General features: G+C 41.6%; 1 protein-coding gene across 1 annotated transcript; it reads right to left on the bottom strand.

The window, feature by feature from the left end:
* Nucleotides 1-34: 34 nt before the first annotated feature.
* On the bottom strand, nucleotides 35-25,448 carry LOC306913514 (myosin-IIIa-like; the record flags this gene model as incomplete). Its single annotated transcript, XM_079490217.1, has 6 exons — nucleotides 35-184; nucleotides 3,946-4,022; nucleotides 9,674-9,773; nucleotides 10,807-10,911; nucleotides 23,321-23,455; nucleotides 25,281-25,448. 6 exons carry the CDS (start codon nucleotides 25,446-25,448, stop codon nucleotides 35-37), a joined length of 735 nt encoding a protein of 244 aa, XP_079346343.1.

Below are 25,448 nucleotides of genomic sequence, written 5' to 3'. Positions count from 1 at the left end.
TATTCCCTCTGGATGTTGGGGGCGGGACAGGGCCTCACCTGGGTATCTTGAAGAGGGCTCTCATTGGGTGCAGCTCAGAGAGGGGCGGGTCTCCATCTCCCAGCTCGATGGCGGTGATGCCCAGCGACCACACGTCGCAACGAGCATCGTAGGTCGAGTCCAGCTGCTGTTCACACGCTATGACCTGTGGCACGCACACACACACACGCAGTCACGCACAAGTCCAAGCAGGCCCATGGTCATGCACGCATGGATACAAACAAACAACCACACCCAACCACACGTGGGCCGACGCGCACGCACGCACGCACGCACGCGCGCACGCACGCACGCACACGCACACACACACACACACACACACACACAGTTTATTTTTTCTATTCAAAGTGATTAACGTAAGCATAAAACTACATTTAACACATTCAGGATGGGAACCCCTTTTGGTGTTTCATCATTTTAAACGTTAGCTGCTGATAGCAGAATAGCAGATCTACAAGCTCATCACCAGATACCCGCACAGGATATACACACATGCATCACGCACGCACACCTGCACGCACGCACGCACATGCCACGTGCACAATACACAGACTCTATTATTAATATTCTCAGGGCAACATGACTCCCAATCAACAAAATGCATCTCCTGTTAGGCATGTACACAAACATGCACGCAGAGACAGACAGACAGACAGACAGACAGACAGACAGACAGACAGACAGACAGACAGACAGACAGACAGACAGACAGACAGACAGACAGACAGAACATGAAATAAATACCCATGAAATGTGAAAGACATTTCACATGAGTAACCTCGCACAAAAGCAAATACACACGTTGGTTGAGGTGCTGCATTAGAAAAGGTCAAAAGTAAATCAATAAACCTGCCCACTCATCATCTGCTCCAATGTAATTTAATGTTAACGTCTCGAGCCAAGGCTCTTCATCGGTTCAAACTGAAACATAAGTAACCTCATAATTAGTGTGCCAATAACTAGACGCTCATGTAGCCTACACATATGCAATATTATGCATGCAGACAATGTATGTGTACTCTAATGGGTAATTCACATTAGAACGTCAAGAGACAAAAAATGTGATTCAAACACTGTCAAAATCAGTATTGTGCTCTCCAAAAAAGTTGTGTCACTAATATTTCCATTATCAATCTATAGCTTTACCAAGCTATAATAACCACACGATGCACTAACAATAGCCTGTATACAGTGGTATATTTGTACAGCAAAGTACAATCATTTGTCAAAAATAAATATTAAACATTTTGTTAATGGAAACTGAACATACCTCCCAGGTGGAAATCACTAAAGAGCGTGCTGAGATTTATTTTGTTTCAGAAAAGAAAAGAAAAAGTCTGCCAATCCACACCGATCAACAATACAAAAAGTAAAAAAGAAAAAGATGAAAGATCCTTCACCCTCTTCCTCTACAAATCATTATATCAACACATCTCCAAACGCCACGGAGAGACTATAGAACACGATAAGAGAGAAGCTGATAAACATAAACTTTTATAAATTCATTATAAAAAAGTTGTTCTGCTCCCAAATGCAATTTCACTTTAAAGACATCCTAGAACACCCCATGGCTTCCCAGTCTGCACCTGCTTTTCTTTTCTTTATTCGTTAATGGAAGTTTGCTACTCAAATCAGATTAAAATCAGCGAGGGCACACAGATGTGATGTTCCTTGTATTCTAATACGCTGCGCCAATGTTTGTGCAGCATGCAAAACTTCAAGTAAGATGAGCCATCCTCGACTTGAACGATGTGTAATTGACGAGGCGAGAAGTCTCGTTGTGAGGAAGTGAATTTCAAAACTACAAATGCTTTTCAGTATGCAATACTATAAAAAACTCTCTCCCCCTCTTCCCCCCCCCCCCAATACAAGCAACCATATAGACCACATGAACACTTTCAACCTATATACATTGCAAAAATAATGTTTTGGAAAAAAAAATTATGCACAAATCTTGTAATTCCCTGGTCACAATATGTGACCAGATTTGACTGAGAGACTGCCATCGCGCAAATTCCAGCTTTTCACCAGAGGAAAACTTTTTTCTTTTTTTTTTAATGAGTTTATAGCACAGGCAGACTCTTCACATACTAGAGCATGTCTGAAATAAGTGTCAGAGCTGAAATCGACATGTAAATATGAAATAAATGCTTAAACGTGTAGCTAGGTGTAATGTTAGAGACCACAGAAGTGAACCTTTCAAGCCTGTTTTCTCAACTCGCTGTTTTCTGCAAGACATTACTCTATAAGCCATATCTCCAACTGAACAACCAATATGTCAATTTGAAGCTATGATTCCCTGCTTTCATATGACACAAAAAAACGAAAATTCAAAAAAATCCAATGGCAGTCCCTCAGTCAAAGTTAGTCACATATAGTGAGCTTATTCTGAGTATAGCTTGTTCTATACCTCTATCCTCAGCCTGGGTGGGAGTGGTTACACACACACAGCCACAGCAAAATCCAGAGTTGATTAATAGTATAGCATATTATATCATTATATCATCATACTCGGAATGGGGAAAAGGGAAACAAAATATGCTATGTCTATCTATCAAAATATCTTTATAATATATTGTGTTTCATTTGTCGTTATGCCAGTGCAGTGCTAAAGCAATAATGATTTTACTGAAAGCTACAGTTGGGTGCCACCGATATTGTCCCTTATCATTTGACCCATTTTGGCCTGACCTCAAAATTTAAAAAAATCCTTCTAAATCCTCCAGTTTTCTGAAATAAATATTTTCACGATTTTTCAAAAATAGCAGACCTACAAGCTCGTAGCGCGCCACTTGGTGGCGCGCTATGAGCTTGTAGATCTGCTATTTTTCCAATAGCTAGATAGATAACATGTTTAAAACACCAAAAGGGGTTCCCGCCCAAAATGGGTTAACTGTCCTTTTGCGCAGATCACGCAAACCTCAGCAAAAAGAAAAGGACAATATCGATGGCCTCCAACTGTATATTATATCATTATTATCATCATACTCGGAATGGGGGAAAGGGAAACAAATATCAAATGTCTATCTATCAAAATATCTTTATAATATATTGTGTTTCATTTGTCGTTATGCCAGTACAGTGCTAAAGCAATAATGATTTTTACTGAAAGCTATAGGAGCAGGATAGTGAAGGCCATCTATTCAGGCTGATTATGGATATTAGAAATGACAGTGTTATCTGTGTGATGATGATTAAGAGTGGCCCCATTTTGGGCGGGAACACCTTTTGGTGCTTTAGCTATTGAAAAATAGCAGATCTACAAGCTCATAGCGCGCCACCGAGTGGCGCGCTACGAGCTTGTAGGTCTGCTATTTTTGAAAAATCGAAGAACGACTGACATAGAAACATAGCTTTTTCAGAAAAAGGTTTACTGAAAGCTATAGGAGCAGGATAGTGAAGGCCATCTATTCAGGCTTATTATGGATATTAGAAATGACAGTGTTATCTGTGTGGCCCCATTGGGTTTGGCCCCCTGGCTAATGTAGTGGAAAGAGATGGGGAGCCACAGGAGAGAGCTTTTATACAGTCGGGGGAATGTTGCCTCTCCCCTCACTCACTGATGTATGGGGTATTGAAGTTGATATGAATGAGTGTGGGTGTGTGCACGCATGTGTAAGAATGTGGATTTGATCGGACATGGAATGGGATGAGTTGTGTCTTGTTCTTGATGTGTTATTTGATTGGGGTGTTGGTACAGTGTGTACAGTACATATGGTGTATTTATACGTGTTTGTGTTTATCTATCTTTGTGCAAGAATGATTGATCTCGAAATGCATGTGTGCCAGTTGACATGTGTTCATTGGTTACCGTGCGTGCATGTGCTCATAGTCATCCGGACGTGTGTGTGTGTGTGTGTGTGTGTGTGTGTGTGTGTGTGTGTGTGTGTGTGTGTGTGTGTGTACCTCCGGAGCCATCCAGAAGGGGGTCCCTACAGACGTGTTCCTCCTCAAACGGGTGTTAGTTAGCTGGGCTGACACACCTGCAAGAAACACAACACACTTCGTCATTGTGAGAATTACATTATATATTTTTAAGAGGACATGGACATTCACATTCTTTTGACTTGCACTTGCAGTAAAAGTACAAAAGCATGTTTTGGCATCAAAATGTACTTAAAGTACCAAAAGTATACTCATTGTGCAGAATGTCGCATTACAAGTTTTCAAATGTATAACAATCTTTTGAAAATAGCAGATCTAGAAGCTCACAATCTTGTCGATTAACTATTTTCAAATGGCTGAAATGTATATAGGGCTGAAGTGTTTATTATTATGTCCTACAAAGTATACAAAGTAACTAAAGCTTTCAAATACATGTAGTGGATTAAAAGTGCAATATTTGCCTCTGAGATGTAGTGGAATAGAAGTAAAAGTATTGGAAATTGGAAATACGTAAAGTAAATAAAGTACAAATACCTCAAAATTGTACTTACAGTACAGTACTTACAGTAAGTAAATGTAGTTAGTTACTTTACACCACTAGTGACTGATCAGCTGATCAGGAATTGGCCCTCCTCTGATTTGCCTGCCTGGACCAGCTGCTCGGCAGGCTTAATTTGCATAATTTATAAAAAGCCTTCAGGGCTCGTATAAAGGTACATTATTATTGTTACACTATTCCTGACGTCTCAACAAAACGGACACCAGCTGGCGAAGATCTGTCAGACATGAGACAATAGAGCGTTTCTCAGAATTATTACATCTTTTTTGGTCTGAATGGATCTCAGAGCTTTCCTGTATCCAGCTGATAGAGCTGTCACTGTAGCGGTACGGGGGCATGTGCAAGCATGTGTGCGCCCATACATACCCACACAAGTGTATTAAGTTGTGTTGCAACGCACACGCGCGCACGCACACACGCACACACACGCACACACACACACACACACACACACACAAAAAACTACTTTATTTGTGTTCACATTTAACACAATCCCCGCCAAACCACGTAGCCTGCATGTACCAAATTTGAGATGATTTAATTGGCTGAGCATGGAATGTGATGTATGATGATATATGATGATGTATGACGATAAGAGCACCCCCTTACTACCCACTTCACACAAGTGTGATTTTTATGGGCTATGAATCCATAACATTCTTTTATTGCCCTTCCCTATACTGATAAAACCGACCAGGAGGGACATCATTTCTTCAGCGGTATCTTGTGTAGCCTACTGTACAGAATATTGTTACAGTTATGCATGTGCAATTGTGCATCATTCATACGTATGCACCACTTTATGGAAATAATGTTATGCTTCTACCATACTGGATATACTGCATTCCACAGATGGTGCCACAATCTGACAACCCATTACGTTTAAATTGCTCACATGCTAAATTGGTTCCTATTCACTTTTCTTAAGAGTGGAGGGAACGCATTATTTGCATCACCTGAACAGGTTGGTGAACCACTTTACATTTACATCCTCACAGCATCTGACATCTCGCTTCATTTCAGTACAGAGTGCAGAGGGTGGTTGCTATTCAGGCCCAGTCTCTCCATACTGATTTGTTGTCAGGGTATTCTTAAGCAAATAAGGCACTCAACGCAAGCGCCGCCGTTCTCAGTGTTGCCAGATTCTGCGACAGAAATGAGCAACCAGGTGTATTGAAAAACAAGCCCACAAAGAAGCGACCACACAAGCACACCTATTTATGTCGGTATTTGAAAACAGCAGATCTATTCTATACGCATGATGGTGAAAAAAATAAAATAATGGGTGTGGATGGCGGGGGCCACACTGGGGACAGAACGGAACCGTACCGCGGGCGGAGCAGAACGGAACCAGCTAGGTGCAGGCTGCACCGACAATGTGTCTGTCCCACAGGGAGTTCCGTATTTACAGTTTTTTTCCTCTGAAGGCGAGGCAAAATGCTGCGTAACCCCCGCGGACACGTGGAAAATTAGAGCACTTGTGTAAAAAAGATATTCACGGCGGACCTTATACACAACCTGCGCTCCACACACGCACCCGGTGTAGCCGGGTTCCATCGATTATAGTGGCAGTGCAACGAGCACTTTAACTTTTGGTACTTCAAGTACATATTGATGCCAATACTTTTGTACTTTTACTCAAGCACATTTTGAATTCCGGACTTTTACTAACAGAGTATTTCTAGATTGCAGTTGGCTATTGATACTTTTACTTCATTAAAAAAAACAACACTGAACTTGCCTATAATAAGCAGACATGGCAACGCTGCCAGTGCCACCGTTGCCTGTATGGACGCCCCAATAAGCCCAGATTATGCATACAGTCCGGAGAAAACTCATTATTGGATAATTTATGTGTCTTTAGAAGACTAGACTGCTGCCTCTTTTCATTACACAACATCAAATCTCCACTCAACATTTATTTTATGTTTATTATTCCATTAAAGTGCAGGGCTTCTGTTGAGAGCATTTGTTCTAACCTATTAGCGGAGGAACATAAAAGCACAGAGCTTTTTCCTCTTTTATTTACACAGCTGATCACTGGGAGAACCGGATTCTTACTGTCAGGCAGAAACCTCTTTTGTTTTGTAAATTACTAATGGGGGTGGCAGTGTCTCAGCTAGGAGGTATAGAGCGTCGCAGTCCCGCCCTGCACTGCGAGGGCACCAGGAAATAATTTCCCATTCATTTTCCCCATAGACGTTTCAAAATGTATTTATTTAAAGACCTCGGACAAAGCCAACTCGGCAGGTGACAACTCATGACAATAAACACTTTTTTTGGGGGCCGAACAGACAAAAGGGCAGGGTACAACACTTTTTTTTGTTGCTTTTCTTCTTTCTAATTATTTGTTCGGCCCAAAATAATTTGCTTATTGTCATGAATATAATATATTGTCATGGGTATTTAAGCTCACCTAGACATTATGGTTCCTGGTTGTTATGTGATGTTTGCTCCGACCGCCACCCCAGCACCACCGGTGGGCTCTGTTATTTCTGTTCCCCATGGGGGGTTGTTATTGTATATCTATCTCCCTGCTCTTAATAATGATGGTGTTTAATTGTGCCGAGCAGGGATTAAAATGTAGCAGAGCCGAACGCCAAGATACAATATTATAACACTTGTATTCTCATTCTATAATAAATATTGATTTGTGAGTTATCTGACTGAACTGTATATTTAGTCGACAAATCTTTTTAGATGACTAAAATGCATTTTTTTTCTGTCAACAAAATCAGCTGTATATTCAGTCGGCTAAAGTCTTTTTGGATGAAAAATCAGACATAGTATGGAAAAAGGAAGGGAGGGGGTAGTGAGGGGACACGTGCTCAGTGCAGTGGTACACACATGCATGGAGTCACGATGGATTCTCATGTGAAGGGGGGGGGGGGGGGGGGGGGGGGGGGCACGCTCCGCTAAGCAGCTGAGGAAGATGAAACCCCCGCAATGACTCATCATCATCACCAGTAAGAGAAGCTAAAGAGGCACATCCGACACGAGGCGGGGGGAAAGAATCATAACGCTAAGAAGAATGATGGAGGCCCTCTATCTTCATGCATATTCTAATTGACAGTGTTATCTCTGTTTATGAGTCACTTCTGGCTAATGTAGTGGAAAGGTGGGGTTTTCAAAGGGGAATGTACTGTACTGTATGTACTGTACACTCACACTCTGATATTATGGATAATTAGATATATTAGCACACTGCCCGAGTCAGACATGGGTCCCGAATCGGGTCACGGACCCATTTTTAAGTAAAACGTCTTAAAAATAAATACAAATAAATTAATAAAAAAGGATATACAAACATGTATGTCATATAAAAACAATTTTGTACCATCACATTTTTCTTTTGGGTCTCGAGCTAAAACGATTGATTGATTGACTGATATATTGATTGATTGAATACTTTAACAGTTTGAAATAGTACGTGTGGTACGATTTTCAAATGATTGCTAAAAAGATAACACAAAAAAGCCCTAGGGGATGAAGACTTAGGTCGATAAGCATCGTTTTTTTTTCAACAAAGACAGATTGCCTTGGAATTATTTTATATTTTCTTTGCAAATCTGCAGTCTACACCTTTTGGGGAATTACGTACTTCTTTGAAAACCCTTTTTTAGCCCTATACTGTATAGGGGCATGTTTCCATTGTGGTTCTGTTTATTCAATTCATCGAGACATAAGAAATACACAACAATAAACAAGACATCGTCGACACTCGACTGCAGTAGCACATACAGTAGGTGTGTGTGTCTGCATGGCAGAGTGTGTGAGAATGTGGGCATGATCGGATTATTTAGGAGAAAACAAATTGCCTACTGTACTGCAGGTTTATATAACTCTATGTGTGTATTGTGCGTGCGTGCGTGCGTGCGTGCGTGCGTGTTATCATCCACAAGCATGTCCGTATAGCTTACAGTAGATCCATCCTCCTCCACATAACTAATCCATTTAGATGTCTACTGTCACAAAGCGTTGAGGATCTCTTTCATGTGGCCCTCCTCCTGGCTCTCTAGCTGGGACTGAAACACTTGTGAGTCAGAGCATGCAGCATGCTATAGTAACAACTAGGGGTGGGACGATATGGGTACCTCACGATACAATATCTGTGGCGATATTATTCCCTCGGTAACGGCATGGATGCATTGTGATGAGTCCTACATTACTATCTCCTACGATCAAAATCTTCTTCCTTGGGCGCAATTCCCAGTCTACGTTCTTCCTTTTTGTAGTCTGGTTTCTCTGTGGTTTCTCCAAGGCACTTGGTCTCTCTTCTCGTGTCTCCGTTCTTCCTTGTTCATGTTTCGGTAACAGGTACGGTAGCCCCAATTCCATTTCGCCACAGCTTTTTTCCGCCGACCTCACGCCGACAGCTCAGTGTGGCGGTTCTTGTATTCTTTATTTTGTTTTACTGAGAATAAGGTTAGAAATAAGTTTAGGGTTAGGCATAGTTTTACTGGGGTTAAGTTTAGGAATAGGGTTAGGTTAGGAATAAGCTTAGGTTTAACCGTTTAAGCATAATTTACTTAGATTACTTTAGGAATACCAGGCCGCGCTGTTCCGCCGGCTGTGCGCCCGGGGCGAGTTGGTAAAGGGGCGAGTTGTTTTGTATTCCATGTTTCTGGCCCAGCGCATTCACGTTTGGTCCAAAATGCACCCAGAATGCACTCTGTTCCAACCCGGAAGAATGGGTGAAAATGCCTCATGCGCTGCATAAGCAACTTCATGCAAGTGGATGGGAGGAGGAATCCGGTGACGTCTCTATCAATTATAACTCTATGGAGAAAACGGGTGAAGTCAACGTTTAAAACACGGAGATAAGAGGTCTCAGCCCGACAGCAATGATGTGAGCAATGTTCCATAGCTTGTTGTAGTGTGTCACAATCTGTCCAATCACCTCGGTTTGTCTTGTTGTGTGTCACAATCTGACCAATCACTCGGTTTGCCTGTCTTATCGTCTGGAGACTCGGCTTCCGCAGTGTTCACTGTAACACTGATATGTCTGGACTGTATACTGGCTCCAAAGACATGTACTATGTCAGGTTCTCACACGCGCACACACACACACACACACACACACACACACACACACACACACACACACACACACACACACACACACACACACACACACACACACACACACACACACACACACACACACACACACACACAGCATGTGCATACCAAAGTCCACCATTTTGATGCCTCCTTGCGTGGTGAGCAGGATGTTGTTGCCCTTGACATCACGGTGGATGGTCTGGTTGATGTGCAGGTGTTTGAGGCCCTGAGAAGCGAGGAAGGGGTTAACAATTTAGGCATTTAGCAGACGCTCTTAAACCGGATCGACTTACAGTAAGCAACAAAAACATGCAGGTAATACATCAAATACATAGAAATACTCATCATGAATCATTCATAAGCAAATAACCTAACAGTGGAATATTTGTATAATGAAGCGTTTTTAGCGAAGGTACTTTCACCTTCCCTGCGTCGGCTGATCTGAGCGCGTGGGAGGGTTTGTAGCGTCCGATCAGACTTGCAAGATATGAGGGTGCCATACATACATTTCGTTAACGGATTGTTCATTACATGCACCTGCCTTCAACCCGACCCACTCAGTCGTGGGAAAGTACTTGAGTATTTCCATTTTGCTGCACTTTTCTACTCCACTCATCTCATTTAGGGCGCGTTTGGAAATAGTGCACTGAGCACACTGTGCAATGCAAACTAATAGGCGAGTCCAGATGGAGTGCAGTGATCCCCCCCCCCCCAAAAAAAAAGCATGATCATCACAATACTAGGAGGAAGATTGTTTCAAAAAAGTAATTATAATTACAATTATGTTTTTTTGAATATGGCCACACCCACTAGTTTTCACCTTAGCACCACCCGCCTGAACTTAAACCTTGCTTAGGGGAGAGGTTATGGATAGGATGTCACTAAAGTGGTGTATTTTCGATTGGGCCTTTTGACTCAAAGGCTTTCAACTTTCAACTTTTCAACTCAGGAAGTAACCAAAAATACACAGGGAAGACACATTTGAATACCACACCTGTGTGAAGTGAGGGGCGCTAATATATTAAAGTCTAACTCATGTTGATTAGGTGATGTAATGGTGATGTTAAACAAACGGTGCCAACACAAACATTAAATGCCATTAACAATAAAGAGACAATATGACGTAATGAGCTACAAAATGACATAAGTTTTACCTTCATTGTCAATGGCGTTTATTAAACAAACATTGAACTAAAGATAAACATTAAACCTGTATATAGGAGGGGCTAGCGCCCCTCAAAATTGCCACACGCACTTACCATCAGTGCTTCGTGCAAGATGTAGGCGATAACGGCCTCCTCCATTCGGTCCCCTCTCTTCAGCATGCCTTTGGCCAGATCCGTCACGGAGCCACCGTTGCAGAGCTACGATAGAAGCGGCACACAAAAGGAAAAGAAAATGGCTTTTTTATCATGCTCAAAATGAGTCAGCACATTTTTAACAATGGGCTTAAGTTAAATCTGCAGCATCTACAGTAAAGGTATGCATAATTCAGTCTGAGATATTATGGCAGTGGCTGAAATCTTTTCTGATCCCAAGATTTCACAGTGTGGGCAAGAGATGGAGTGGTTCTCTTTCTCATGGGGCAGATTAGTAATAGTAATAATAGGGGAAAATCACGCCCGTAGAGAAAGTACTCACTGTTCTGCCTGATTTGCTGGTGTATTCATGCTCTTTGCTATTGTTTTATTGTCTAAACCCTAGAACACTAAACACGGGCGATTTTCACCCGGACAACTATATTTTAGTAATTTTCATGATGTTGCTGATGTCTGAGTACCTTCATGATGCTCAGTGACATCATAGAAGGTAGGTTTGTTTTCCTGCCCATATCCCTGTTTTTCTTCTACAGGCACGTGTTCGGGTGAATTTCACCCGTGTTTAGTGAGTAATATCCCATACACCATGGGCGTAGCTTGAACTTGACCCCAGGGGGGGAGAATGTCTGGGGGGAATCCCCAAATTAGTTATTTATGACAGCCACACACACACACACACACACACACACACACACACACACACACACACACACACACACACACACACACACACACACACACACACACACACACACACACACACACACACACACACACACACACACACACACACACACACACACACACACACACACACACACACACACACACACACACACACACACACACACATCATGTCATGATAAGAGAGATGATTACAAACTACAGTCAGAAGCACACCACAAGTTACAGTAGGCTAGTTCATTGCAGAGTGGCGGGCTGGCAGGGGCATCTTTGTAATATGTCTTGAATGTCCACACAATGATTATAATCAAAATAGTAAGATTTACTGAAAAGCTTCGGCAACAACACAACAGCATGTACATAAGAGTCACAACAACTCACGTTAGTCACCCAGAGACGACCTGCTTTATGGCAGATTCGTAACCATAGTGATGCTGGTCTCTTAAAGTAGGGGTTCTCAACCCGGGTCAGGTTTCATAATTCAACAACACTGTGCATATGTGGGTGGAAAAATTTGATTAGACTACACGATTAGCGACACGACACAAAGTGAGCTTGTAGATCAGCTATTTTCACTACTTCTTAAACATTTGTTTTGTAATTCATGGAATTTCTTAGATTTTTCTTTCATTTCTGCATGAGATTACTAAAAAAATATATTTCTCATTCATGATTTTTCATTGATTTTGCTTTTTTGGGAATGTTTTTAGAAAATGTTTAAAAATAATTAAATACAAAATGCAGGAAATAAAAAAATATATAATAAAGGGACCCAGATTTTTTTCTGGGTCCCTGTATTATTATCTTTTTTGTGTCCGCGACTCACAAACGCCCCATTTTTCTGGGGGTCTCGACCCACTGTTTAGGAAACAGTGTTGTACAGGGCCTAATATGGGCTCTATGGTCAATAGCAGGCCTCTGGGAAAATAACATCAAATTGTCCTGCGCGTTGTCGTGGTAACAACAATACCCTGTAATTTAAGCTGTCTAGATTCAAGGTAAAGCTGGGAAAGAAATTGCTTGGTGTCAACCACTGTGCCGCCGGCCAATAAGGAGAGAATGTCTTAACTAAAATGGGTCCAGCGCTTGAACAGAGAAGCATTTCCCCTTCATGGACTATAATGGTCTCTGTCGGGTGGAATTCCAAAATTGTTACTTTTCAGGATTCACAATTAAAAGTGTCATAACTCATAAGTAGCAGATTGACAAGCCCGAAACATGGTGCAGGGGTTCTCAACGTTTTTGTCTGGGGACCCCCGGAAATGCTTTGGCCATGTCTTGCGACCCCCGCCCCCCTCCACCACCACTAATACAAACTGACTGCCTAACCTTAATAATAGAGAAAATACATCATAAATAAATACTGAAACCAGATATAATCATTAAGGAAAGTTTATGCATGCACCACGTACTAGGTCAACTCTTAATTTCCATGTTCCAGCCATTCAGTTGCAAAATAATTTGGGGACCCGCCAAAATAATTTGGCGACCCCCCCCGAGGGGTCGCAACCCACGGGTTGAAAACCCCTGTCATAGTGTACGTCATGATGATGTATGATGATAAGAGCGCCCCTCACTTGACACGGGTGTGATTTTTACGGGTATGTTTGGGTACGGGACTAGAGAGACAGAACGGCTCATATCCACGAACGGGCATGGACTAGTAAGTAACTAATAATTTTAGCAATGATGATGGAATAATTACCATGTTTGGCAGCAAAATTTGAGGACGGAATCGCCGATAAAATACCATGTATGGCGCTGAAATTGGCGCTGTGATTGGCTGTTGTGATTGGGTGAAAGGTGTATTCTGTGCTGTGCATATTAATGAGAGAGCTCCTTTTTTTTGCCCTAGCATAATAGCCGAGCAAAACGTTAGCCCTACCTATCCAGTGTTGCTTTCGACAGCACATTTTTATTTAGTTTTAGTCATAGTCTTTGGAATCAAATTTAATTTAGTTTTAGTAATATCTTAGTCATCTGAAAGTCTAGTTTTAGTCGACAAAATATCATAAGATTTTACTTGACTAATTGTAATGTCGTAAGATGGCAGATTTTGGTTGCACACTGAAAATAGCGTGGTGTGAGCTAGCGTGGTGTGAGCATGGTAGATCTGCAACAACTGAGAGCAATCTCTTTTAGTTCTACTGGATTTCTTCTCCACTTTATTCCCTAACATTTTAGTCTAGTTTTTGACAGCTTTGTGTGTATGTCAGTTTGTAGCACGGAATGTGATTTATTCACTGTTGTTTTTGGCAGCAAATTTTGATTTTAGTTTTAGTCCTAGTCTCTTCAATAGTTTTCATTTAGTTTCAGTCACATTTTAGTCACCTGGAATGTTTTAGTGTTAGTCTAGTTTTAGTTGACTAAATATCACAAGATTTTAGTCGACTAAATCTACAGTTGATTTAGTTGACTAAAATGTAGTCGACTAAAATGTATTTTGCCGTCGAAATGACTGATTTTACACTTGCTGAAAATAGCAGATCTACAAGCTCACAACGCGTCGTGAGCTTGTAGATCTGCTATTTTCAGCATGCAACCAAGTGTAAAATGACTTATACTGGATCTCTTGTCCACTAAAAGAAATGAAGGAGTTTAATCTGCGACTGTGACACAATTGTATACAAATTGATGAAGCAGGGGGTCCCTATACTTCATCTCTCTCGGGTCACGGGTCTTTGACCTGAAAAACGTTCAAAGACCAACATCTATATCTCTAAGTACTTTATTGATGACTCATCATATTTGATGGCATCGCACTCCTAAAATACTTGAATCATTCTATTACAAGTAATCTATTACTAATGGAAAGATCATAAGCTAGATGTATCTACCGTCAACCGTCGAGTTTAAATTGATACTGTGTGGTTCACTAAGAACTAATCCCTGCAAAAAGATTATAAATAGTATTTATGCTACAGTGTTTTGACAGCACACACAGCTCATTTTTAAGTCGTTTTAGTGAGTCTTTTGAATACGATTTAATTTAGTTCCAGTCATATTTTAGTAATCTGAAATGTCTCAGTTTTAGTTGACTGAAAATCATAATATTTTAGTCGACTATAAATCTACAGTTGATTGTGTATATCATAGTCAGTGAAATTTTTATTTTGGCAGGCCTTGATGGCGTCATACTCGTAATGCCTGATTTTACACTTGATTCCATGCTGGAAATAGCCGATCTACAAGCTCACAACGCACTGTGCTGTGAGTGAATCGTTGTGAGCTTGTAGATTGGCTATTTTCAGAGCGCAACACCTGAGCGCAACCAAGCTACTAGATGACTTAGTTCTATAGATCTCTTCTCCACTAGTCCCTCTCGAACATTTCTGTCTAATTTTCATTTGTTGATGAAATTGTCAATATATTTAATCTCAGTTTTAGTCGTCATAGCTCAGTTTTTATTTAGTTTTTATTTAGCTTTTGTCAGTGAAAAAAGTAGACGACGAAAGGCTAGACTTACGGACATTTATCTATTTACGACAGCAAGTACTTGGCACTACATATTACCTTGATACTACCCACGGTTGACATTAAATTATTACCGTCAGCATAATGAGAGATAAAGATGTGACTTAGACCCCAGACAGACCTGTGAGGGTCATATCAAACTGGACCTGTGAGAGTCATATCAATAAGTAGTAAAAGTACAATATTTGCCTATGAGATGTAGTGGAGTAGAAGTAAAAGTAGACTATTGCAAATCAGAAGTGCCCCAGTAAAGTAAAACAATATCTCAAAATTGACAGTCGCTGCTTTCATGTATGGAGTATACGGTTGTCTACGAACGTATACGCAATTACGCATAGTTAGCTCACCAGCTCAGTGGCCTTGTGGTTAGAGTGTCCGCCCTGAGACTGGGAGGTCGGGGTTCGATCCCCGGCCGGGTCATACCAAAGACTCTAAAAATGGGACCCAATGCCTCCCTGCTTGGCACTCAGCATCAAGGGTTGGATTGGGGGTAAGTCCCTGCGACATACTAGCGTCATGTCCAGGGGGTGTACTTGTACATCAAGCTGCCTCACACTACAGAAACAGGAGATAGGCTCCTGCCCTATGGGCCTCATGGCTCGGCAAGGCTACTTACTACTACTACTACTACGAACGTATACGCAATTACGCATAGTTAGCACCAGTAGGTACCGATAGCCTAGCTACGTTTATAAACGTAGATAGCAAGGTTTGAGTCGGCACGCACCCTTGATCCTCTCCAGGGAAAGCACTGCCTTTTGTTACAGTGACCTTATCGCTTACACGGCCACAATAGCCGAGGTGTCTGCTTTCACGCGGGGTTTATTGAAAAGTCCTAACAAACAATACCATTTTAGACCTCATCGACGTCAATTCAGGATGGCAGAGTCCAGAGAATATGGACAGGGCTATAGATAGAGACTTGTACGAGGGGTAAATTCAGGTAACAGACATTTAAGCGGGTTAATTTTTCCAGATGCATGATGATGGCATCAAACACTGGCAAACAGAAGATCAGGGCAAAACGGCAGGAACAACAATGAATCCCAGACACGATTATACTGGTGCACAGTGGACACAGACAGACTAATGCCTTTTCAATTTACCACTAATACACAGCTAGGCTTTTAAAAATCCCCCACAACGGATCACAATGGCAGCATAGGTTTCTTTAAAACATGCTTTTTAAAAGTGGATGGAAAAAACAACACATAAGTGCTCCACTCATCTCCTGCCCACATCTGCTATAGCCTACTAAAGGGGGTGCACAGTGTTGCCAGGTCTGCTTATTTTAAGCAACGTTGGGCTTGATTGTTATGTAAAGTTGCTTGTAAATATTGGTAGCTGCGGGTTGTATTTTGCGGGGTCTTGATATAAAGTGTAGTCGCTTATTTGGTGCTTGCTTCCTAATTGTTGCTTAAAAAATTAAACCAGTGGTTCCCAAACATTTTCATGTCAAGGACCCCCAGTTGAAAATATTTTGTGCCAGGAATCCCCCATACAAGTAGTTGCATATTTAAAATATTTCAAAATCATTAAGCGAGGTGATATTGAAGAAGCTTTGGATGTATAGTGGTTAATTGGAGTAGTCAGCTGTGGGGTGGGGGTAGGGAACTGTGACTGACATTGTGCATTTGTTTGTTTAACTGTGTTTTTTGTTATTATTTTTTTAATTTGTTCTGTAAATATGGACATTTCCTGATGTTTCTTCGAAGATTTTGTTTGTATTTGTGCTGCCATGGGGATGTGGGGGGGAATATATATGTGAATAATTGTTTTGAAATTACTATTGTTGTTGTAAAGAAAAATCAATAAACATACAGTATGTTTTTAAAAAAAATGTTTCAAAATTATTCAAAATTTATTTTAAATTATTATTAGTTTAAGAGCTACAAGCTCACATCGTGACACGTGGTGAGCTTGTAGATGGGCAATTTTCAACCATCCGATGCATAATAAAGCCCTCACATGGCCTATTATAGTCACTTCTTTTGGGCTTATTTTCATAGACCCCGAAAATCTGGCAACACCACACCGGTAACAAGCACTCGTATACCGGACCCACCAAAGTGGGGAGAAATAATTTGTGCTGAATTAAGGTTTGTGGTGACGAGAGAGAGGGGCTGGCTCTGTGTGCTGCAGAAAGGGGGGCGGATGGCTCTCTGCTCTCTTCTCAGCTGAAATGTGGAAAATTACAGTTGAGAGGATGGAGGTAGGGACGGTAACCATGGTGAGTGACCCCCCCCCCCCCCCCTCCTCATGCTTACTGTCACGGTGCTTTTTTCCACCCTAAAACATGATCATCAGGTATTATTGAGTGGTGTAAACCACTCCTACAACTGGCTTTGTTAGTTTACGTGTCTGTTCGTACCAAAAAATGAGCATGGTTGCTATGGTCACCCAGTTCACACGGGTGTGATTTCATTACGTCAGACATTACATCAGACCACTGTTGATCAGTCTATATAAGACCTTACACCACTCAGTTCACACGGGTGTGATTTTTGTTATATAAGGAGGAAGAATCTTTTCTAAAAAGTGTACAGTATTTTGTTAAAATGTCGTTTTTATGTGGCCACCAGTTCATTACGTGCTTGGTTTTCCTGGTGGGTGGTGATGGGTGGTGATCCACCTGAACTGAAGCCGCACTCACAGCTGTTGTTGTATGATAAAGGGGGAGGGGTTAGGGGAGGGGACGATATTGTGATGTCACTAATATACAAGTAAGACGCGCAAACACGGGAAGCGAACGCAGCTCACAATTAGAATAAATTACGTATTTTTTAAGGCTTTTTTTAGGTTCTCTTTTTTTATTCACTATGAATAATCACTATGTAATGTTCCTTTATTATTACCAGTAATTTACTTTATTCATCTATGTTTTGTTTTCTTTGTCCCCCCCATTGTACATTGTTGATGTGTTGTAATCTCGGCACCACTGAAAAAGAGGGTCTCAGCCCAGTGTGTTCTCCGAGAACTAAATAAAAAAATGAAATGAAAAAAATATTATTTTATTTTGTAAGTGTTTTTTTAAGTTTTTTTTAGTGTGTGTATGTGTGTGTGTGTGTGTGTGTGTGTGTGTGTGTGTGTGTGTGTGTGTGTGTGTGTGTGTGTGTGTGTTTTGTGTGTGATACAGCTGCGCCCTCTGGTGGCGGGCGGGTGGTGTTACAGCGTGACACACAGACAGACACACAGACAGACAGACATGTTCTGCTAGGTCTCATAGTTAGTGCTCACTGCATTCGCAATCACTGCGTTCGCAATCACTGTTTTTTTCATTGGCACGTTTGACTGTCAATGTTTCAGCCTCCAGGAAGAAACCCTAAATACAAAGGGAAGACATCATTGCACATAACAACCACGCACACGCACAGCTAAACTGCCAGTAGTGATTTCAGCCACTGGATTAGTGCTGCAGATTGGATGGTGTGTTGTGCTGTGAGCATTCAGTTTGCATGGAGGTGAATAAGTTTGCATACAGAATAGGACATTCAAAATTGTGTGGAAATGAATTGGGGAGTAAGCACTAAGCAAAGCTTAGACTGGCTGCTCAACTAAAACTATGATGAAAATAGCAGATCTACAAGCTCACAGCGCGTCGCATTTTCAGCATGCAACCAAGTGTAAAATGTTGCCATTACGATGGCATCACAGCAAAATCAACTGAAGAATTATTCGACTAAACTAGACTAACAGAGACATTTCAGATGATTCAAAAGACTATGACTAAAACTACATCAACATTTGCTGTCAAAATCAACACTGGTCATGATCCAAGGAATCCAGGGAGAATAGAATGTTCGATCGTACGACCTACGGTTCAAGAGTTATTGGCCAAAACATGAAACGGCCCTATTATACTGTAGCTCAGGGGTGGGCAACTTTGACGTTGGAGAGGGCCACTATATTTCCACTCACTCCCTAGGGCCATATATTGCTGTCGTAGCAAAAATAGCCGATCTACAAGCTCAAAACACGTCGCTCTGCGACGCGTTTTGAGCTTGTAGATCGGCTATTTTTGCTATATTCGAATTAAAATCTTGATTTTATTTTGATTTTTTTGGAATCCTGAAAATTAATATTTGTATGTAATTTCAAATGCCTTTAATTATACTTGTGTTGCGCAATGAGCTACTAATTTAGACTGAAGTAATTAAAGCGGTGTCATGTTCGCATGTTGTGGAATTGTAACAGCTGAAACCAATATTATATCAGTATTCTGACATTAACCTGAGGGCCACATTAAGTGAAGGTGGGGGCCGCATGTGGCCCCCGGGCCGCCAGTTGCCCACCCCTGCTGTAGCTCCACCATGATGCCAAATTGGAGAAAGAACAATGTGGGGCAGAGGTTCTTCTTTGGGTGACAGGGAGTGTGCGTGCAACGTTTCATGCCGATCAATCAAACACAGTGTCGCCGGAGATTCACAGTTAATCTCCGGCCTTCGGCAGGCTAGTCCGGCCGAGCGAAGACAATAAATGAAAGCTGAACAGGTAGGATGTAAAATGATAGCCGGTTGATTCCAGGACATGAGTAGGAAGGGCTTATAAAAAACATTTACCGGTAGACTCATCTTCCCCTGCAGGCGGTCTGATTACAGTGGTGTAAAGTAACTAAGTAAATGTACTTAAGTACTGTATACTTAAGTGCAACACTCAAGTAAATTTACTTCACTGGAGTGTTTCCAATTTACAATACTTTTGCTCCTACTCTACATACTGTACATCTCAGAGGCAAATATTGTACTTTTAACTCCACTACAACAATTATGTGAAAACTTAACAAAACATGCGACTTCATGGCCCTATATGCATACTTTGCAAAAGCAACACGTTGTGAGCTTGTAGATCTGCTATTTTAACAAAGCATATTTATACATCTGGAAACTTCTGACATGGGTCATGCTGCTGTATTAGTACTTTTACTTTCAGTACTTAAGTATATTTTCATACGAATACTTTTGTACTTTTACTCAAGTGAATTTTGAACACCGGACATTTACTTGTAATGGTAACGGAGCACTTCTACGCTGCGGTATCGATAGTTTTACTTGCGAGTACTTCTTCCTCCAGCACTGTCTGATTATTCTGGTGTCTTAGATTCGCAGGGCTGGAGATCCAGTAGGCAGAGTGATTATAGGACCCTTAGCAGAGGTCAGCGAGGTGGACGGTGATGAAAGAGCACAGAAACACAAGCTGTGGAGTTGAAAAGCACCTGATGCCGTGGCTGCAGTGCCCACTGAGCTTGGATTACAGAAATATGGGTGCCCTATAGAGGCTAGTGTCCAAGCGCCGCTACAGTAGACTGCCTAGTAATGGAAACGGGACAATGCCACGCACAGAGCCTTATAGCTATTTAAAGAATCCATTCAGATAGATCCTTCCTCGAGACAAGAGGGTCGGGTTTCCGACATGCATAATGAACCCGATGCCCCAAATAAAATAATAGGCATTATAACGACGGACACATAATACACTTCGACCGTCACCTTCATGTCGGCAGGCATTTAAGTGTTTCCCATGTCTGTAATACAAAGACAGATTTCCTTTTGGTCTTTGTTGAAATCTTTGCTCATTTCTTTTTCTTTTCAGGCCTATGACGGGGTGGGTTGGGAGGGACCATAGTATGCCACACAAGTTCCACACAGTAAATGTGGTGGAGCAGCCAAGCCATTCTGTGGTATTTTCCTGTCCTCTTTGCCGCGTCAGACCTCACACACACTTTCCTCTTGGCCCGGTTGACCTCCATTACACGTTTGTCTTACACTTGACATTTGGAAAAGGGCTACATAGCAGGAAATGAAATATGAAAGCCAGGGTCTTTTGAGACATGATTGAGGAAAGCAGCTGGTGCCAAAGTCCTCTTTGATATTTTTACATAAAATATGTCATTTGGCAGGGGGCCCGTGTCATGCTTGCTTACAACGGTGAGTTCAAGGATGTTAATGTTCAAAGCAGGATATTTTAATGCTGTTGTTCCTACTGTATGCCTCAGACTTAGGGATGGGACGATAATCGATTCGTTAGTATCTATTTAAGCCTTTTGGTGTTAGCATTATGTTATGTTTTAGATATTGAAAAATAGCAGATCTACAAGCTCATAGCGCGCCACTTGGTGGCGCGCTATGAGCTTGTAGATCTGCTACTTTTGAAAAATCGAAGAACGACTGACATAGAAACATAGATTTTTCAGAAAACTGTCAGGATGTAGAAGACATTTTTATCTCAGGTCAAAATGGGTTAAACAAATGTAGGTTTCTGGGACAAGTGTCTGGGACTACCTTTACTTTTCGGATCTTCACTGCACTTTGGACGGACTCTCCCGACCCCAGAACCTCATCTCGGAGCTAATAGCGGAGGGTGAGGTTCCAAACGGGGCTACTTCGAAGCAAGAACGTGATATTCTTCCAGAGTAATTCCTCCTTCACATAGACACTAAATGTTGACGTATCATCACAATATTTTAACCACAGAATACATTTCTCTTTGGCAGAAATAAATTGATGCGGCCAAATCATCTTTTTGTAGTCTTACTATAGGCCAAAACAGAGCGAAAAACCTTGGGTCAACCAAATCTACTTGACAAACGTCAAGCGAGCACAACATGAGCTTTTCGAGCCTCGCTCTGAACTCTGCCAGTCCAGAGCAGTTGGCTAAAACAAACAGAATGGCCCAGAATAACCTGAACATCCTCACGCTGTGATTCTCAGCGGGATGCAGGCGAAGCCAACACTGACACCAGCTCTGGTGTCAGCCTCTGCTCCGACCGACCCCCAACCAACCGCAGAGTGATGCAAAGTGGCTCACGATACCAAGCCCCAAAGGTGGCATATAAGTCAAAATCACACCCGCACCACACACACACACACACACACACACACACACACACACACACACACACACACACACACACACACACACACACACACACACACACACACACACACACACACACACACACACACACACACACACACACACACACACACACACACACACACACACACACACACACACACACACACACACACACAAGCTCAAAGAGGCCCAACACTGCCTGTGGCTTAAATGGTTACATAATCCTTGGGTCTTATTTGGTCATCACGTCTGTACCTGGCTAGACGGCATGCCGTGTGAGGTGCAACTGGATCTTTAGTCTGCATGCTACAGTTGTAGCAGCTGTGACATGCCGCATGTCACAGCCAGCATGCAGGGAAATAAACTTAGGCGTTTATACATGACGAATGCAAGATAGCAGTCTCTCACATGGATGTGTATATGACACAGCAAAACATGTTTACTGTGCAAACAAATCATTCCAAGTGAATTTTGGTATGTCCAATGAACTAGAAACAAGCCACATTTGAAATCATATGTAGTGGTCTCGACCCAAGCTGGGATCGAACCACTGTCTCCCACTCAGCAAACCAACACACAACCTACCGTGCCAATAGAGCTGAGCCCGATTGGCAGAGTTGTTGTGGCCTTGTGGTCTTGCCTGGGGCACATCATCTACATGTAGCCTATATGGATAAATCTTTATAGAAAACCTTCCACACATGCAATGGCACAGGGATGTGGAGAGAATGTTAGAGAAGGGTCTGAAATTCCCACTTTTGGCCCCAACATTGCAAAAATAGCGGATCTACAAGCTAACAACACGCTTGTAGCTACGCTATTTTCATGGCACGACCCCACACTCTTTAGCTACTGAAGATGTGGCGTACAACATGGATTTCTATACAGGACATAGTTCAGGAGAGTTCGGAAAAAGGCAATTCTCCTGATAAATGGTAAATGTATATAGCGCATTTACAGAGATTGTGCATTACATTCACCCATTCACACACCAATGCCGGAGGAAACCATGCAAGGCACCAACCTGCACATCAGGACTGGAGCAATTAGGGGTTCAGAGTCTTGCTCAAGGACACTTCGACAACAACTCTGGGGGAACCCGGGTTTTAACCGGCAACCTTGCGGTTCCCATCCGGTCACTCCACCCCTGAGCCACTGCCATGGAATGGAAAGGGGGGGGATTTGCGTTTCTTTCACCATTAGTAAATGCAGCATTTATGGTCTGGAGAGGGCAGTTTTCTACAAACGGGTAAACGGGCAGGGGCTCAAGCCCCCTTTGAAGTCTATGTGTGCACATGCCTGCAATAAATAAATAATAATAAAAGTCACACCACAAATGAGCATGGTCTTCGCACTTTGCAGTCATCATGTGGGAGTTGTTTTATCATCATCATGCACCTATTAGACTCACAGTAAAGAGGTTGCTACAGTGTTTTCCTACCTCCAGAGCGAGCCACAGCTGGTCGCCGCATTTCACATCCTTCTTGTAGTACATTCCATAGAACTTGACCACATTGGTGTGGTCAGAGAGAGCCTTGAGGATGTTGTACTCTGCTTCAATCTCCTCATCAATGTCCTGCAAAAAGGGACAATTACCAGTTAACGTTGAACACCTGCACTTATTTCCCTACTACAAAATGTAATTTTAATAGTAAATACAGGGTTAATAGACTGAAGTAAGGCATATTGAGAGGCAAAGCTTTACCAATAACCTTGTCACATTTATGAATTATAAATCACTTCATGTGTGCATTAGTATCACTGTCAGCCTGTCAGGACAACCATTTTGTTATCGATGTGCTTGCATTGAGTCAGACCTATTAAAAATGATTTCACGCCAACATTTAATGCAGTCATGCATACAGCTATAGTTTATTAAAATGAGGGAAATGATTTGTGCTCCAAGGGCACATTTTATTACAAGAAACCAAGGTAACAGAGATAAAAAATAAATAAAAAACAATTTGTATGCAGTACAGGTTATACTGTGTTCAACGATATTTCCTGACGGTTCCAGTGGGCAACTATTGTCAGAAATTGTGAGGGAAATAAGCAACCAGGACACCTGCCAATTTCAATAAAAGGAAACAATATTGTTTTCTTTATTTTGGAATAGGCCTATTTTTTAACCATATTAACAACACAAATCTTGTACGGGCACAAAATATTAGGAAACAAGCACCAAATAAGAAACCCAACAAATGAAGAAACCGAGAAAAACAAGCCCAAAGTCGATTATAATGAGCATATATATATATATATATATATATATATATTCTGTGACACAGATGCTTTCCCGGATTGAATTGGTTAAGACAGGGAATGGATATTTAGCAGATGAAAATGGGCGGCTCCTCGTTAGAGCTGTTAAATAAGCCATGTAGTTCAATGTACCGTGGAGAGACAAGACATCTCCCTTCAGTACTGTATAAGGAGGTTGTGACAGTACAGTACAACATGACTAATTATGACTATACTTGTCATCTGTTTTGGAAGATTCTCAGGTGAAGGAATGTAAAGGAAACAAAGTCTCAGATTGTGTCTCTTGTTTGTCTCTTGTTTTTGGCTTATCATTCTTTATGGTGGCACTATGTAACTTTTTTTAAGTGAATATATTTTAATTTTGTCCAATCTGTATGGTAGAGCATGACAATTCAATACAGTATTTAGTCTCTTCTATTGAGACATTTAGATCATGTCAAAGGTCATGTCTCACCTAGGTCCTAGACACAGGATCTGACACGAATTTTGTAAATGTATCCCCTAAACAAGCACAAGCAGGCAGCCTCTATTAGCTTAATGGATTAAAAACCAGGGTAGAACAGGAGTTAATAGTGCATCTTTAATCATGCCCTTTTATTAGAAATTATAACATACTAAATTAATGAGATCTGTGCTCATTATCCACAAGGGCGGAACTGATTAGTCCATGTGAATTCTATATTTTTGGCCCAGTACTCATTCATTCATTCATCCATTCGTTCGTTCGTTCATTCATTCATTCATTCATTCATTCATCCTTTATATATTTTCTTGGAAATACATTGAGGGCAGAGCCCTCGTTTTTGATGATGCCGTGCCGAGATTACAGAAGTCATAATAGGCATTGTAATAATATTGACTAATATTCTACTAAATTAAGCCACACATGCAGCATGAGTTTTCGGACATAAACTGATTAACTCATTTTGACCTGAGATCAGATTCTAAAAATGTCTTCTACATCATGAGAGTTTTCTGAAAAAGCTATGTTTCTATGTCAGTCGTTCTTCGATTTTTTTAAAATAGCAGACCTACAAGCTCGTAGCGCGCCACTCGGGCGCTCTATGAGCTTGTAGATCTGCTATTTTTCAATAGCTAAAGCATAACATAATGCTAACACCAAAAGGGGTTAAACTCACATGGACGGGGTCCAGTATCTTGACGGCCGCCTTGCTTCCATCGGTCTTGTTGAGCACCTTGTAGACCTTGCCGTAGGTCCCCTTACCGATGGTCTCGATGATCTCCCATGTGTCCGTGGGATCAGGAAAACTGTCCAACACCAGGGATTTCCCTGACTGCGGAAACAT

This window comes from Electrona antarctica (assembly GCF_951216825.1).
Source record: "Electrona antarctica genome assembly, chromosome: 20".
Taxonomy (NCBI): Eukaryota; Metazoa; Chordata; class Actinopteri; order Myctophiformes; family Myctophidae; genus Electrona; species Electrona antarctica.
Note: the sequence above shows the minus strand (reverse complement) of the source record. Positions and strands in the feature narration are given on the sequence as shown.